We start from the raw sequence: 16,743 nt of genomic DNA, 5'->3' as shown, positions 1-16,743 counted from the left end.
ACTTACTCATTAACAGCACCTGAAAACACCAGATCTTCCAAATAAAAAGGGCAATTTCAACTTTTTTTATATAAGCAGAACAGCTGGAAACCACCCATGGTCTTAGCAGTGGTGATGGAAATATTTGCCATACTTCTGACATGCTACTGCCACCATCTCACAGGCTGTGAGTGCCCTGACCCATCCCTGAGACCCTTCAAACCTTGTCCCAAAACAGTCCTCTCCTCCCCAGGCCTCCCTCAGCCCTCAGGAAGGGCTGCAAGCTGTGAATCAAGACCACAGCAGGAGGCACTCTGGGAGCCTGGTGGGACCTACAGCCTCAGCAGCGCTCACATGAGTCAGGAGGCCACGAGCACATCCCAGGAGTGCTGTAGGGGGCACCCCTTGCCACCTTGCTGCCCCTATCAGTGGCATGCCTGAAAAGCAAGAGCATCTCCACTGCTCCACAGATAAACTGATGTCCAAAGGTGTCCATTTAAACACCAAGCTTCTGAAGCACAGTTCTGACTGCAGGCCTTACTCCTTTCATCCTTCCCACTCTGGCCAGAAACACAACCACCAAGAACATGGATTCAGATCTGCCCAAAGCTGTTCCACAGAGAGCACTATGGCAGCTTCTACTGGAATTCTGATTTCTACCTTATCCATTTAAAGCATCTGGGCCTCTGCAGCAAAATTTAAATGGAAATACATGAATCATATCAACATTCCATAGAAGCAACCACATAATCCAGATGCTTCTTCCAGAGGAATTCAGACATATTTTCTGTACTGGATAGCTTTTGTGCACTTGTGGTAGGCTGTAAGAAAAAGTTACTTTTCAACCTAACTTACTTTTAAAGAAAAGTTACTTTTCAAGTGCAATTCCAGTAGGAAAACAGTGACCTAGGTGGAGCCTCTTGGAACATGATTTTGCTCTCTGTCTGACTGGACAATTCTCTGGGTAAGTGGCATGGCAAGGTCTGTCAGAAGATGTGCTCAGAAGGTCTCTTCAGCCTTCAGCAGTTTCTTCCATTCCTCCCTTGGTTCTCACAGAGTTCTCTCAAAGCTTAATTATGACCTGGCTGCTGTGTGGTGTGCACACTGAGTCTGGGGCTCTTCCTCAGGCCTGCTCAACTCAGAACACTGCTGAGTGCTCTCAAACAGCCAGCTGAGCTTGGGGCTCTTGTGTCATACTAAAGGATGGCACTTGGGCAGCCTGGAGTAGAACACAGTGTGCACAAAATAGAACTCTTAAGGCAGCAGAATACAGTGAACTTTGAACTCCTAGGAGAAAACCCTAACAGTATTTTGGTATCTAAACATTCACATTAAAAATATTTTTATATGTCAAGATGTCAGTAGTGTTGGAAAAGACTAATAACATTTGTTGACATTCTTAACATAGTTTCATATTTTATCTCCTAACAATAAGAATCATCAAAAATGCTCAGTTAAATATGTACTTGTTAGATAAACACACTGAAGAAGTTTTTCTATATCAAATTTTGTTTTGAAACAGCTGACTTCTGTCATTCACACCGTTTTGAACATCTGTAAGCCTACTGCTACTACTTTATGAGGGAAGAATGTTTAATCAAGCAGAGCTCTGCAAATCCAGGCAGTCCAGCTTTTAACCTTCATATCTTAGAGAATTATCAACTAAACCAGATTTAGTTACTGTATTATACCAACAGCAATACATACCAAAGCTAAAGCAATTATAAAACTGTGTTCTCTTTAAAATGAGTGCAGTCTGAGTACTGACTTGATTGGGAATGAGCTTTCATGGAAGTCCTGACATATTCAGCTAAGTCAAGTAGAGCACCAGCATGTCCAGAGCTGCCTTTAGCTGAGCAGAAAAAATCAGGAGTTTAACAGCTCATGTTCTGCTCCCCCAGAATCTTCTTTGTATTGAGATTTTAAACCTGCCAACACTTACTAACAAAAAAATGTGAACGTAGATACAGGGAAAGTGCACTTCAAGTTCAGATTATCTCAGAATGACCACACAGGGTTGATACATATAAAAATAATCAGTATGCAACTACCTCCAAAGATGTTATGACCAAAGTAATGAATAAGTCCATCCTTATAAACTGGAATATACACCAAGTGATAAAGCCAGAGGTAACTTGGAGGTGGTATTAGCATCTCAACAAGTCAGGAGAACGACACAAAGAGAAACCAAATAGTTCCACACATTTGTATGTCTGGAGTCACTTTTTGCAACTACTACAAAAAGCTGCTTTTTCAAGACGTAAATCAACGCTTTTGTTGAGAGCATTAAAACACTCAAAGTTCAGAGCCCTGACACTTTCAAAATTATAATATTAGTATTTACTCTGCTAGACAGATGTCTTGAATTGTTACAGTATGCAATTCAGATTATAGGAGGCATTTAAACAGGCAATTTACAATACTGAAATATATTCAAATCAGAACATTTTATTCATTTAGAACCATTAAAATGGTATCATTTTTGACTCATAACAGCTTTTTCGAGGACTTGTGGTTGGAAGAGGGAAGGCTGTGCAGACCAATAAAACTTAAATGATATGAACCATACCCAAGAGCCAATATCTGACACAACTCTAATACTTGAAGTAAAAACCAACAACTAAAATGTGTAAGATAGACTCCTACAAACACTCTCCCATCTTTGATAAGAATCAGAGGTACAATGAACCTTTAGAGCATAATTATTTAATATGGTTTCTCGTGGAGTCCAAGAGGTAAATCACTCAGCTGTGTATCTGCATTTCAAGGAAAAAAGACCATTTTGAAGTATATTATAGTCTTGATTTCATCTCCATCACTATTTCATTGAGTGATGTAAAATATTTCTGTGTTATAGAAATCTTATTCCTGCTCCAAACTGAACACCATCGCATATCCTGAGAAGAAATAAAAAATAAACAGTGTAAGTAAAATGTAAGGTACTGATGAAATGAAGATCAACTATCCCTATCTCCAAATTCCCAAGGTTTTAGCTGACAAAGGCTTTTTAAAACAAATGTTGTGACAATCTGTCATCCATATGGAGCATTTACATTTCCAAATATAGCCCATAATTTTGAAATTGTTATTATACATTCACATTGCCCATAGAAACATAATCCTGCTCCTGTATGAAAGACTGAATATCTCACACAGTACTCACAGACAAGAAGCTTTTTTAATTGCATATTATAATATATGCTTGATGCAGGATAATTGGTTGCTAACAAATGAATTTGTTCTTCTTTTCTCTTTATCTATAAACTTGTTTTTGTTTTTCAAGCAAAGACATTAAACTAGGTAGTTATCAAAGACATCAAATGAGGTATTTATCCAATCATTAGAAGACTTAAGAAAACCCCACAAGCTGTTTGAGTGATTGCTTCCCCCCGAGAAATGAAGCTGCTGCACAGCTATTTGCACATTTCAACAGCTGTTCTCAAGATAAATGAACTCTGGCACTTGGGAAGCAAGGTCTTAACCCAACTGTGAAACCAAGGCTGGGAAAACAGCACCGACATGTCTCTGCTGGTATGGACTACACAAAACCACAAGGCAGAACTGTCTCTGAGAAAGCAGACAGGAGTGCAGGAGCCTCCAAAGAGGCTGGTGTAGCAAACCAACCTGTCTCCAGCCTGTACTCCCATGGGGAAGCAGTAGTTGAGCTCCAGCCGGGCGATGTTCCCCAGGCGCAGCACTATTCCGGCGCCGTAGGACCAGCGGATGCACTCTGCCAACCTCTGCAGGTGTGCCCTGGGACCCTCACCTGCAGCCAAACACCAAGGGATGAGCAGCAAAGCAAGACAGCAGAACCAGAATAAAAATACTGTGATTTTAGCTGGATTGTTGGCTCGTCTCTATGTCCCACTACAGGGCACCTACTAGCAAGAAGGAGAAATGAGTATTAAAGACTTCAATGTCTTTACTGCTCTCTTCCAGTGCCTGCAGGGAGCCCAGAGGAAAGATGGAGAGAGACTCTTGACAAGGGCCTGGAGTGACAGGACAAGGGGCAATGGCTTCACACTGACAGGGAGGAAGTTTAGATTGGGTATTAGGAAGAAATTTTTCCCTGTGAGGATGGTGAGGCTTTGGCACAGGTTTCCCAGAGAAGCTGCGGCTGCCCCATCCCTGGAATTGTGCAAGGCCAGGCTAGATGGGGCTCTGAGGAGCCTGGGATAGTGGAAGGTGTCCTGCCCAGGGCAGGTGGGAGACCAAGATGAGCTTTAAGGTCTCTTCCAACCCAAACCATTCTGGGATCCTATTCTATGATTTAGTGGGTCTCTATTAATTTTAAATTGATTGAAATATCTCCCTCCCATATGGATGTCACCTTTCTTACAGGTGAGGCAGATACCAAGTATCACTATATTCTAAAACTGACTAAAATCATATTGCAAAGTCATACATTAAACACACTGAAATGTATCCTGAATAGAGTTAGGGATGAGAGGAAAAAGAGTCCCATCAGCTTCCACACCTTCATCTAACACCACCACTTTTTCTTTAGTTCGTCCCAGTAAACACCAGAACCCCACAAAAACATCATCATTCATTCTCCCTTCAAATGGTGTAAGAAAACAAGTGTTGGTTACACACTGGTCTGCAAACATCACCTGTTCACAGACACTACTATTACCCTCCTGGCTCTCTTTCCTACAAGTTGTGCTGGAAATTATGGAGAGAGCTAAATAAACTACTGGCAACAAGTCAAATATACAAGTTAAAGCAGCAGGTTTTTGACAGTAAATAAAGGGTTTCTGAGTGAAGAGACAAAGAATAACTCTCCTTTTTGCTTTTATATGAAGAGAAGAGGCATGGTTTTTATTCTGTTGAGTCTTACCATAGTTGAGATTGCAGAGATTTCCAGCATTAAGGAAGAAATGTGTTCGGAAAAGATCTCCAAACCCTCCCTGGCCAGGCCGGAAAGGGAGAGGGGTGTAGAGATGCAACCCTCCAGCCCAGAAGGCTTCTCCTCCCAAATAATCACCTGTTTGGGCAAAATGTTGGAATAAAGGCATTTACTGTGGAACATATTTGAAAAATCACTTGTTAAAGGCACAAAAACATCCACAAGTTGTTTTACATTCCAGAAGTTTATATTCCACTTCTATCTGTTACAACTCCTCTCACTTGCTTCCAACTCTCTCCAAACTCACCACTATTAGTTTCAAAAACTAGCACTTCCACATTTCTTTAAACCTTCCAAGGGAAGTGCATTTTTCCTTCTTCCCTCACCAGAACATGCATTTACTCATGGCAGTTCATCAGAATTACCTCCTGACCACCTGTGCAATACTTTCCTTGGTTTTAAAAATGGGCAATTGATACAATTGAACAATTAACTTCAAAATAGCCTGGATATCGAATCCACTGATAACAAGCAGCAGAGTAAGGAATAGAAGTGAGCAAGTTCCTGGCTCTCCAAACAGCTCTGTTGAGCAGATTATCTTTCCCCTAAGCTGTGAACATAGGCTGTGTCAAACAAACTGTTGTTATAACCACATTTTGGGAACTCTTCCAGCTTGAAGGTTGCTTACTGATTAAAATGACACACTGGAAGTGTGCAAGTCTGAACACACACATGGTTTACAAAATTAGTAATTAATCATGGCTTAACTAAGAACTACCTGGCTTTATTGCACTGTGAACTAATCTGTAACAACAGATCAAACCATAACACTTCTCAAAGTACAGAATGAGTGTAATTATTTTCAGGTTATATGAAGTTTAAGGACTCTCTGTGACACACTAATATTTACAGTATTGTCAGAAGAGGGGGATTTAAAAATTCCAGACCTTCACTCTGGGGTCCAATGCTGTACATGCTGAATCCACGCACGCTTGTTGGTCCACCAAGGTAAAACCTAGTGAATACAGATAAATTCAATTTAATTCTTCACTTAAAGGTAACTTTGTAACAGGTTTAGTAATGTGATCTTTAAACCAGCATTAGGAGGCAAAATTGGCTACACTGTGAACAGAGTCACAATCTAGCTTTGTGTCTGAATAAACCTCTGCCTGCTGCAGAATTTTGCAGGTGGTAAAAGCCATTTTGCAACCATGAATAAGGGCAGGCAGAACTACGGCACAGCAATTTACAAATTTTACCAGCCCAATATGAAAATTGCTTGAGTATGAACATGCTATGAACATAGCTAACTACAAACCATTTAAAAAACTTGCCTGTCAGCTATACTGGATGGCTTGTCTCCAATAGGTACCAGCATTCCACCCCAGAGTGATGCTGAAATAACCTTTGGAGAGAAAAACAAGTTGTTTATTTGTACTTGTTGCTCAAGCAGAGCTCTCATCAGTCTCCCAGAGTTAGAGCTGCTCACAGAACTGTGGATATCACACCCTGTATGTCAGATTTGCCACAGGATCTTCAGGAAACTCTTGATGGCTGCTGCCCTCTTTCTTTTATGCAGTGCTGTGCCTTGAAAACGTCAATATAGCCCATTTGAACCAAATGCTACTTCCTCAACAGCTTAAGGGAGCACTCAACCTCATCCAGCATCTCTTGTCTTAAGAATTTTCATGTCTTGAATTAAGACAACACTGCTGCCATCAATTATTCCTGGCTATTTGAAACCCACAGGAGACTGAGTCCAACAAGAAGCTGCCAAAAAAGTACAATGATGATCTGTCTGTAAATTAACATTATAATTACATGACACCACCTTCTGCAACTCACCATACTGACATCAAATAAACATACAGAGTTACTCTTTATCTATAAAAAGTAATTCTTGCTACTCAAATCACCGTAACAAATAGATTTATTCACTTGCTTGCTGCCAGTGTAGAAGTACTACTGATAGACAGTGAGATCTATTGCTAATACCTCTGGGATACAAATTATTGTAACCCCTGACTTTTAAATCTTCATGATCCATGTTGCTGTTTAATTCCCCATACAGCTCTAAGAAGAATATTGCACTATATCCATAAAAAAATTCTTTCTAAATGCAGTTAGAAATATGCCTGGGATATGTTGAAATTCTTATTCCAGTTTTTCAGTATTTCAATTCAAAATCCTATTTCCTGATATATACCTGATACTAAATCAATGCTGTGGAAATCAGTCTTACCATTTTTCCCAATAATGTTACACAAGAAACAATTACATGATATGATACCAAGATGAATAGTTATATTTTCATCATTTCAATTAAAAAGAAAATTAAACCAAGATTATATAGAATATTCATGAAGGTTTCAAAACTTTTAAGTTTTTCAAAAACTTCCAGCATTTGTGAAAAATCCCTCCTAAGGAAGACCACAAAGAACAGACATGACTGACATCATTTTTGGAAGGAAAATCATTCTTAGGTTATCTGTGAAACAAGTTCTCTCCAAAATTCCCACTTTTCAACTGACAGCAAGAACATAAAGTTAAAAAAAGACAGTCCATTTTCCAGAAAACAACCATTTTTCAAAATGTTTTTCCTAATCCATAGTGAAAAATAATCACAAGACATAGGTTGAATAGCCCCAGAAAAACATCAGGTCAATTACTAAAATATCTTTTAAAAAATTACCGAATCCCAGAAAATTTGCTTATTCAACTGAAATTCAAAATCCTCTTTCAGGAAGCTCACATCTCCACCTGCATAGCCAGCCAACTCCTGCAAAGACAAATTTATGGAAGTTGCAACAGATATGACATGTTTCTTTCCTCTAAAAGTTCAGCATGTCTGCAACAGCACAGGGAGGGTTTTTCTTTACAAGAAACACTGGCATGGTGAAGCAGCTAAATTTTGGCATGACACAAGCATGAACCTTAGAATTATGAGCTGCATTTTTTCTTTTCCAAATATTAAACCAAACTATCACTTTTCAAGCCAATTTGTAAATTAAGGCAAGATGGAAAATTCAGCATCCAAAATCAAGACTGTATTTCCCTAGATCTGAGAAGATTTCACGTGGTGAAGAAGGACATGATGCAATTTGTTCTTTTCAGCTCTCATGAAGTGACTGACCTAACTCAGTGTTAGAGGCAGGATCTAAGAAATGACACAGTACCTAAATCCTGAGTTACAACCCCTTTTCTCACTCACAACAGTTCACTGCTGTTTACTTTTAGTTCCAGTGGCATTTCAAATCTGCCTCTAAAGCACGGGAGAAATTAATGTTTCTCAAGTAATACCCATGCAGCACAAAAGCCAGCTTTTAGAAAGGCTCTGACTGTAACAAGAAGGAAAAGCATTTTCTGTGCCAAAATGATACCTACATATACCTTGGAGAGTTATTTTTACCCAGTCTTTAATTTTTAACTCCGACTTAAAAATTTTGTAAGTAGCAACAGGACTACAGCCTGGCAATCTGTGCATGACAATGTTAAAAAAAAAGGGCTCATTAATATCCACTGAAAGTGTAGTGCAAACACTGTCAGGGATAGTGTCTCTCAGCTAATAAATAATTTAATGCTGATGGAGAGGCTGTGCTCTTTAACTAATGGCATACAAATGAAAATTTTCCACTATAAAAAAGTTTCATGATTTTAAAAGGCATACTCGGTAAAGAGAAAATGTAATTACCAGTCCACATTGTGTCCTAGTCAATTTTAGATTAATTCCTAACTTCAGGCATTTTTAACATGAATATCAATTAGATAAATTAAGAGTTTTTTGACCACATAGATAAACCCCAATAATAGCACAAGTGATTTAAAGCTACCTGATTAATTTTCAGCAAAGCACCTCGTTTTGGCAAGATGGAGGAGTTCCGGGAATCAATGACCATGGCATGCTGAAAAGAACAAAAAAACTTTGGGTTAGGTTCTCATATCTGTTGAATGCCTTGGAGTGACACCATTATTTTCCTTCCAAAACTGTGCAAAGTGGAAGAAAGCCACAGCTCCACCTAAGATTAGTGAAGCAATATGGATTTGGGCACAAGATCCCTGCAGACTGGCTTTATTTGACACTTACAGGCCACATGAAATGCATACATTTGTATCTTCTGCCCATGGCATGCAGCAGATAGAGAGCACAGCCCAACTGCAACCCACCAGGCTCCAAGGAGTTTATCTCCTACAGTTTGTAAGCTGCAAGTCAAAGATGGCAAGTGACCAGAAATTGGCATAGGGGAGAATGTTTACAAAAGGCTTAGGATGAGGAAATTTACTCTCCCTGCTACAAAACAAATCAATTCTGCAAACACAGTCACTGTGATTCCCTGTTCTCCCTTTGGGCCTCCTGGATTACTCCATGGCAATGACCAAACACAGCAAGAGATGTCTGAAGGAAAATACATTCCCTCCAAAAAGCTCCTGTGGTATCACTCCAAAGAATGAGATGACTCAAAGTCCTTTGTTTTTTAAAATATTATCATGAAAAAGCCTTACAGAGATAGAAGATTTTAGAGAGTGTCCACTTTCCTCTCGAACAGAAAAGGATGCTGTTCTAGCAAGGCAGCCAAGCTCTCTCCACACACCTTCCCACTTCAGTGTGTGATTGGTCTTCCAGATGGGAAACTACAATGAAGAATTGAGACAGTCATGAAAACAGTTGTTACTAAATTAAAATAATTATTTTTTATATTTGAATCTATGGCTTTCTTCCAAAACGTCTCGAAACAGAGAAACCCTTTTCCATTATAGAGTTATGCTAATTCTGCTCCAGCCAAGAGAGTTAGATGCACACTAATTAATCCATCCCAAATAAAAAATATCTTGAATTGGGCTGATACAGTAATCTAGGCAGCCAACTGCCTCTCTGAAATGATAATTTTTTACAAATTGAAAAAAAACCATATTTGGCATTTTTATACAGCCATAGTAGCAAAAAAATCTAAGACGCAAGACCTCTGTCATTTGCAAATCACTGACCTCTTTCAAATAAAGAGGAGTCAGCCCTGTGCATGAGTGATTCAATCATTCAAAAAGTAAACCAAATATTTGCAAGAACTCCACTGAAATGTAAATGAAGCATGTGTTACACTTGTGTTACACTCACATTAAATTCTGTTGATATTCCTCTGTCTGTTTCTCGAAGAGAGCTCCAAGGGAACTGTCCAGTTACTTTGTATATATTAACTGAAAGACTGAAACACAACATTACTGGCAGGTTTGAAAGGGAAATTATTTAAGATACAGCTCTGAAAAACCACAAAAATTTAAGAAACCAGCTCTGCTACATCATTACCAGACTCTCAGGAAAGAATAAATGCAACTCTTACTCAATGAAAGATCTTATTGTTTTCTATTCCCCCCACTAAAAAAAGAAGTAGAGAAAAATGCATCCCCTACTTTTTTTCAAAGCTTCCAGGCCGTGGTTTGAAGAAGGACAGGCCATATGAAGTTTCCTTTGTTCCATAGGAGAACTGGAAGGTCACCTTTTCTGCACGTCCAAAGAGATTAGGGAACTTGAGCCCAAGTACCTACAGAAAATAAATTTTAAAAACCGCAAAACATTTAGTTAAACATACAAAAATCTCCACACATCATAACATTATATGTTGTTTGCTGTCTTGCATCTTAATCATATGCTAAAGACACGGACACCATGAGAATTAGAAATTAAGATATTTAAAAATACTTGTAATTTTTTTCTCAGTTCTCTCTCTGCACTGGCAGCAAAAGCCAACAGTCCAAGTCACAATCAAACATCCAACTTTTATTGCTCTTTAGTAGCTGCTGACTTAATCTGCACTCTCACTAAGCCATTAGTACTGATGTTACTTCAAGCAAAACCTCCAAGCCTGTCTCAAAGCCCTAGAGAACAAATCTTTGGCTGTTCCAAACAGCAGACTCTCCCACTGATCCTCAGGAAAAACTCCTGTCAGGGAGGGTTCATCAGAACCAAAACAAGAGAAAATTATCACTGTGGAACCACTTCTCTGTGGTTTTGTTTTGAGTAACAAGATCCTTTTGCAAGCAGAACTGATGGTGGTACAACACAATTCTACAATTCTCCAGAAACTACTGAAACACTTTTGCCTATTACAACATAAATTCCTTGCATTCTTCAGGCAGATCTTGGCCCTCTGGCAGAAAAGATGGAGCAGGTTTCCTCCCAAAGCAGACACTACCACTGTACTATTGCAATGTGTTCTATTGGAAAATAATACTAAAAAAACTCCCAAATCCTGACTGCCTTTGTCTGAGAGCTGTTGGAAGCAAACCAGTGCCCTGAGTTTAGTAATAAAGACAAAAGGCTTTTAGTATGAAGCACTACATGTATAAACTTCAACTGAATTTAAAGGATTAGAATTAATAAATCAAGGAAACTTAATCTCTGCTGCCAATACCAGTGTATAAAAGTCATGCTTTTAGAGCATTCACAAGTTTTTCTTCTCTGTGATAAATTAAAATCAAATAAAGGAGGAAGCTGAGCACAAAAAGAAACCCAAGCAGCTTTCAGTCAGTTCTGAGCAGCTCTGGAAGCAACAGGTAGGATTCCCTGCTGGTTCCCTTCAGGCCACAGCACCCTGGACCTGGCTCCTGGCAGAGGAGCTGCATAAGCAGCTCTCAACTCACCCAGTTCCAACTCTCCTAGCATGTGCAAAACACCATCCCCTGAGTCATGCGGGATCTTATCCAGGTTAAAAATACCCCTAAGAGGAAAAGGATGAGTCCCTTGATCTGGCTTATCCACCAGCCCCAGGCACAGCTGCCCTGTGCAAGTGAGAAGGCAAAAAGAGTGCAAGATGAGCACCTGAAAGCACAGTCTGCTCACAGCAGCACTTGTGGTAAAAGCACATTCACAGAGCAGCAGTACAGCTGGCACTTCCTGGGGCAATTGGTAAATATTGCTCACACAAGATTTTACACTGATGCATCCCTTACTGAGTCTCATGAAAACAAGTTCCAGAGTTTGAGTTCTACAGCCCAGAATAACTGATACTGGGAAAATGCAGCCAGAGAGAAAAGAGAAAATAAGAATTTCTAAGTCAAATATAAAGCATTTTGACTGAGAAGAAAGATACTTCAAGTATATCTCATAGAAACAAAACACCAAATTCCTTACTAATCTCTCCAGTAGTGAAACAACTTAAATAGTAGCAAGAACAAGAAGTTTCAAGAATTAAAAAACTAACATGCTGAGCAGGAACCTACAGCACTGTCCCCCAGCTCAAAATAGGATTTTGCTGAATGAAAGCCTGACACAAAGGCCTGACAGTCTTAGTAAAGCTGGATCTAAACTGGACCATCAAATTCCTTGCTAGGCTTGAAACTGAAAGTAAGAGGAATATCAAAAGGCATTATTAATAATTTAAAATAATCCATACCATGCTGCCTTCATTGTTGCCAACCATGGTGTTATAGCTCCCAGTTAGCCTTCTCAATTCTGTCACCTCAAAGGTCACATCTAAACCATTTGGAAGGGCATCATCTCCTAAAGAAATACATGAAGTACATGTTATCACTAAAGAGTTACTTGAAAAATTGCAGACAGGTTACCTGAATTACTTGAAAACTGATTTAAGGCATAACAAAAGTCTATGTTTCAAAGTGACATGGCTTGAGAAAAGGATGTTTGGATGTGAGGACAGAATTTGTCTCAATCACAGGATGACTGGCTTTAATCATTTCATGTCAAAGTGATGTGCAATACAAGTACAGGACACATTTTCAACCTTTCCCTCACATGTTCCTTGAAACTGTGAATTAAGGAAAACTTACTGGAATTATTTTAAGTGCTGAAAATTCACTCATGGACAAGTAACATTTAAATACACATACACATATATGCAAACAAATGCAAACAGATTTCCTGATGTAGATCCATTTGTATCCACAGCACACCCTCGTGTTCATCTAAAATATATACAAAGGTATACAAGACTACCCACACAAAAAATGTCCAGCCTATCACACAGGGAAATATATATTAGAGGCATGAATATATGAGAAAAAAGCTGAGGATTAATGAGGGAATACACACCTTGGCAGGTATCAATCAGAACATCCACCTGTCTAAAGATTCCAAGACGAAGCAGCTTCTCACGAGCTTCATGTGATTTCCTCATCACCTACAGCATGAGAAAAGTAGCTCAGTCATAGAATCAGGATATTTGGGTTGGAAGGGGCTTGCAAGATAATCTAGTCCCTTTGAGTCTTTCAGGTTAACAAAAAACAACGAGGATAAATTAGTTAAAATGCAGCTAAGTTGTAATATATTCACAGATTTCTTCATATCTTTCATTAGTTTGCTTCCTTATTACTTTAATAGTTAAAACAATTATTCAAATAGTTTCCAGAAGTTACAACTTATTTAGGAAACCTCTGTTCTTGACAGAGTTGCCCCATGTCTGAAGGGAGAAGCCCAAAGCAGGAAAAAGAGAGAAAAAAAAAAAATTTGAACAGCAAGTCTTTAATTCACTGCAACACTTACATCAATGAGATTTCTTGCCTTGAAAACGTCAGCAATTTCATACATGATGATTTCATTTTTGGTCCTTCCAAGTCCATCAAAGTGCACATGCTGAACCACCACCTAAACACAGCAAATCTTTACACACAAGTACTGGATTTGCACCTAAAAACGAGGATCAAGGTCATCAATGCACAAAAATTATTGTGAGAAACCCTGATGATTCCTAGAGTAATTACTGCTAATCTATATTATCAGAAATCAGGGCTATCAAATTCTCTGGGATGTTGTTCCCATAACACAAAAATGAGAGAAAAAGAGATCTCTAACACCAAAGTTAACACTGGTTGTAGCAGAAGAAACACTGACTGACTGCAGCTGCTAGGGTTTTAGCTGTAAATGTTGTATGGACAAAGAAGCAACTGCAGAAATCACACAATTATAAGACAGAATTATGTAGTTTGTCGTAGTTGTTTGCTACTTCTTTTATCAGCTATACATAAGCAAGGAGTTAAAAGAAGAAAATCAAACAAGTGTAAAAGCCATAAACATTTAAACTCTATTAAAATCATCAGGACCACAGAAGCAGTGCAGTTTTAAATGCAGCTGAAAATCACTCCCATTATGAGGTTTTAAACTTTCATCTTGATACATAATCACCTGAGACAACTGTAAAAACCACAACACTTTCCACATTACCCAGTACAAATGGACTACATTCCCTTATTTTTTCCAGCCTTTTCAGTGAACTATAATTTTAGGAGTAAATGTAAAAAAAATCTGCTTCAAATAGTCATCAAAGATTGGAACAGGTTGCCCAGGGCAGTCACCACCCCTGGAGAGATAAAAACGCATGTGGATGTGGCACTTGGGACATGGTTTAGTGCTGGGTTAGCAGTTAAGACTCTGTGGGTTAACAGTTAAGATTCTGTAATCTCAGAAGTCTTTTTCAATCTAAACAATTCTATGATTCTATATCAGTTTGTAAGAGAGACTATGCAGATTATACTACCTCTATCAGAAATATCTGTACGACTCTATGTATTCATGTATAATAAAACAGCAAAATAACAACAACCTACTATTACTGCCAGTTGCTTAAAAAAAAGCCAAAGTGTTTACTTCTCCCACAAAAAAAAATCAGGATGTTGCTCAGGCACTTACATCTTTGTTTTCAAGAATTTCCTGCTTGCTCTCAGGTTCAACTTCAACCAGTTCAGCCTCCTCTCCCAAGGCACCAAAGTCTGGCCCAGCCACTGGAAGAGGCTCCAAACTCTGAAAGCATAAAAGAAAACTGCATTTAATGGGGTTCACAGATTTGTGATTTGCACCTTTTGTAAATGAGAAAAGTTCAGTGGGCTCATCACATCCTATGGGAAAAAGCACATGAGAATTAAAATGAAAGGAATTACCAGGACACTTGACACCCACCCAGTTGCTGAAACTTTTAACAAAAGCTGAATAGCTTCTATATTGAATGACTTCTGAAAAATACACTGCAGACTTCAAAAAAGTAGCCTTAACTTTTAAGACAAGCCTCCTGTGCAAAAAGATTTTTAAAAAAATCTAAAAAAACCAGACTGTCACTGCTCTAGCTTGGGCTTTAGAAGGCAGAAGAATATGAATGTTGAACAATAAAATAAAAAGGGTGTTCTCAGAATGTTAGGTTGCTTTGCATGTATTTATTTGCCTTTATATTTCAGCATTTCTTTTAGAAGTAACCTTTCAAACAAGGCTCAAGAACTTTATTTTATAACTTTATTATACCTGAAAGAGTCCTAAAATAAGACTTATCAGAACAGCTGCTTTCCTGAATAGTAAATTGCTGTTGCATGTCAAAATCTAGTTAAAAAAAGACAGAAGCTTCTCCCACTGTCACAATTTTCAGGCAAGGGTAAAACATTCTGTATCCACACAATACTGTCTAGCAGCTCACACCACAGATGGGCACAGAGAATACAAGCAAAACATCTTGAAACAGAAATTACATTAGTCACAGCATTTATATACTCTAGAGCCTTCACTGGAGGCAGCTCCCTGCAGCTCTCTTCAGCATTAAACTCTGCACTTACACTTCTGTTTCTTCTTTAAGCAGTGGTAGATGGATTCGGAGATTTGAGCATCTATTCACAATGATTTCAGATACGTGAGGCGCCTCAGCCCTTTCCAAGCAATGCAATGCTCCAGCCTCCAGTTCTCACCAGAGACACTTCCCTTTGCACGGTGTTTTGTTCAGGTGCTTGGGTTTTGTTTGGTTTGGGGCGATTTTATTCTGTTTTCATTTCCCCAGCCTCATTCTCGCCAGCCCATACCCCTGGGGAGGTCAGCTCTGGGAAAGCCTCAGGAAAGACCCGAAGAAGACCCAGATTTTCTATAGAAATGTTGTACTCAGTAAGAAATTTTTCTCCCTCGTGAGGGTGCTGAGGCCCTGGCACAGGTTTCCCAGAGAAGCTGTGGCTGCCCCATCCCTGGAATTGTCCAAGGCCAGGCTGGACGGGGCTCTGAGCAACCTGAGATATTGGAAGGTGTCCCTGCCCATGGCAGCGGGGACATGCGACCACATGACCATAAAGGTCGCTTCCAAGCCGTCAATATCTACGATTCCATAAAAACACCCAGGAATAAGCGGGGAAGGCGCCTCCGAACACCGGCAGGAGCTCCGACCCCTTCTGCCTGCCCTGGCCGGAGTGCGCCAGGAGCGGCGGGCTCGGAGCGGCTGAGGCGGGACACGGTCCCCTGGCAGCCCGGCCGCGCCCGCGCCGTGCCCGGCCCGAAGGTCGCGGCGGGGAGCGCGGGTGCCCGGTTCCCACCCCCGGCGGGCCCCGCCCCGGCCGATCCCCAGGGCCCGGCGCTCACCCGGGCGTGCACGGTGCCCATGGCGGAGGCGGCGGTGGCGCGGGCGCGGCCTCGGCGGCTCCGGCTGGTTTGGGGCGCTCAGGGCCTCAGCGTGGGGGCGGCCATGACAGGCGGCCCCGCCCGGCGCCCATTGGCCGGGACGGCGGAAGGGGCGGGGCTAGGGGAGCGCTTCCGGCGGGGGGGGTCACGTGGGCACCGGGAACTCACCCTGAGCCCGGGAGATTCACCCTAACCAACCCGGGAATTCACACCCTGAGCCTGCGGGATTCACGCTGAACCCGGGAATTTATCCTGAAGAACCTGGGAGATTCACCCCAAACCCGGAAATTCACCCTGAACCCGGGAGATTCAGCCTGAGCCCGCGAATTCGCCCCTTAACCCCCGGGATTCACCCCTGAACACCTGGGAATTCACCCTAAACACCTGGGAGATTCACCCTGAACCCGGGAATTCACCCTGAAGAACCTGGGAGATTCACCCTAAACCCGCGGGATTCAGCCCAAACCCAGGGAATCCACCCCTCAAACCCAGGATATCAGATTGAGCACTCCCAACTGAAAGCTCATGGTGTAAACTACTTAAAAGTAAT

General features: G+C 40.6%; 1 protein-coding gene across 1 annotated transcript; it reads right to left on the bottom strand.

Annotated features, from left to right (window-relative positions):
- Positions 1-2,407: 2,407 nt before the first annotated feature.
- SAMM50 (SAMM50 sorting and assembly machinery component) lies at positions 2,408-16,276 on the bottom strand. Its single transcript, XM_033058212.2, has 15 exons — positions 16,155-16,276; positions 14,463-14,573; positions 13,320-13,421; positions 12,870-12,957; positions 12,214-12,320; positions 10,232-10,362; positions 9,939-10,026; positions 9,329-9,457; positions 8,659-8,730; positions 7,521-7,607; positions 6,163-6,233; positions 5,776-5,843; positions 4,820-4,966; positions 3,604-3,745; positions 2,408-2,876 (listed from the first exon to the last, which is right to left on the bottom strand). The coding sequence occupies exons 1-15, from the start codon at positions 16,173-16,175 to the stop codon at positions 2,831-2,833; spliced, it is 1,410 nt and encodes a 469-aa protein (XP_032914103.1). The 5' UTR covers positions 16,176-16,276; the 3' UTR covers positions 2,408-2,830.
- Positions 16,277-16,743: the final 467 nt, after the last annotated feature.

This window comes from Catharus ustulatus, chromosome 4, assembly GCF_009819885.2.
Source record: "Catharus ustulatus isolate bCatUst1 chromosome 4, bCatUst1.pri.v2, whole genome shotgun sequence".
Lineage (NCBI taxonomy): Eukaryota > Metazoa > Chordata > Aves > Passeriformes > Turdidae > Catharus > Catharus ustulatus.
Note: the sequence above shows the minus strand (reverse complement) of the source record. Positions and strands in the feature narration are given on the sequence as shown.

What these genes read in the sequence shown, in the direction of transcription:
- SAMM50 (XM_033058212.2), bottom strand. Translation starts at nt 16,175, where the DNA reads ATGGGCACCGTGCACGCCCGG. An exon ending in TGGGCACCGTGCACGCCCGG is followed by an intron (nt 14,574 to 16,154) that starts GTGAGCGCCGGG and finishes TTATGCTTTCAG; the next exon opens with AGTTTGGAGCCTCTTCCAGT. An exon ending in AGCAAATTTTCTGGGATTCG is followed by an intron (nt 6,234 to 7,520) that starts GTAATTTTTTAA and finishes TTCTCTCCAAAG; the next exon opens with GTTATTTCAGCATCACTCTG.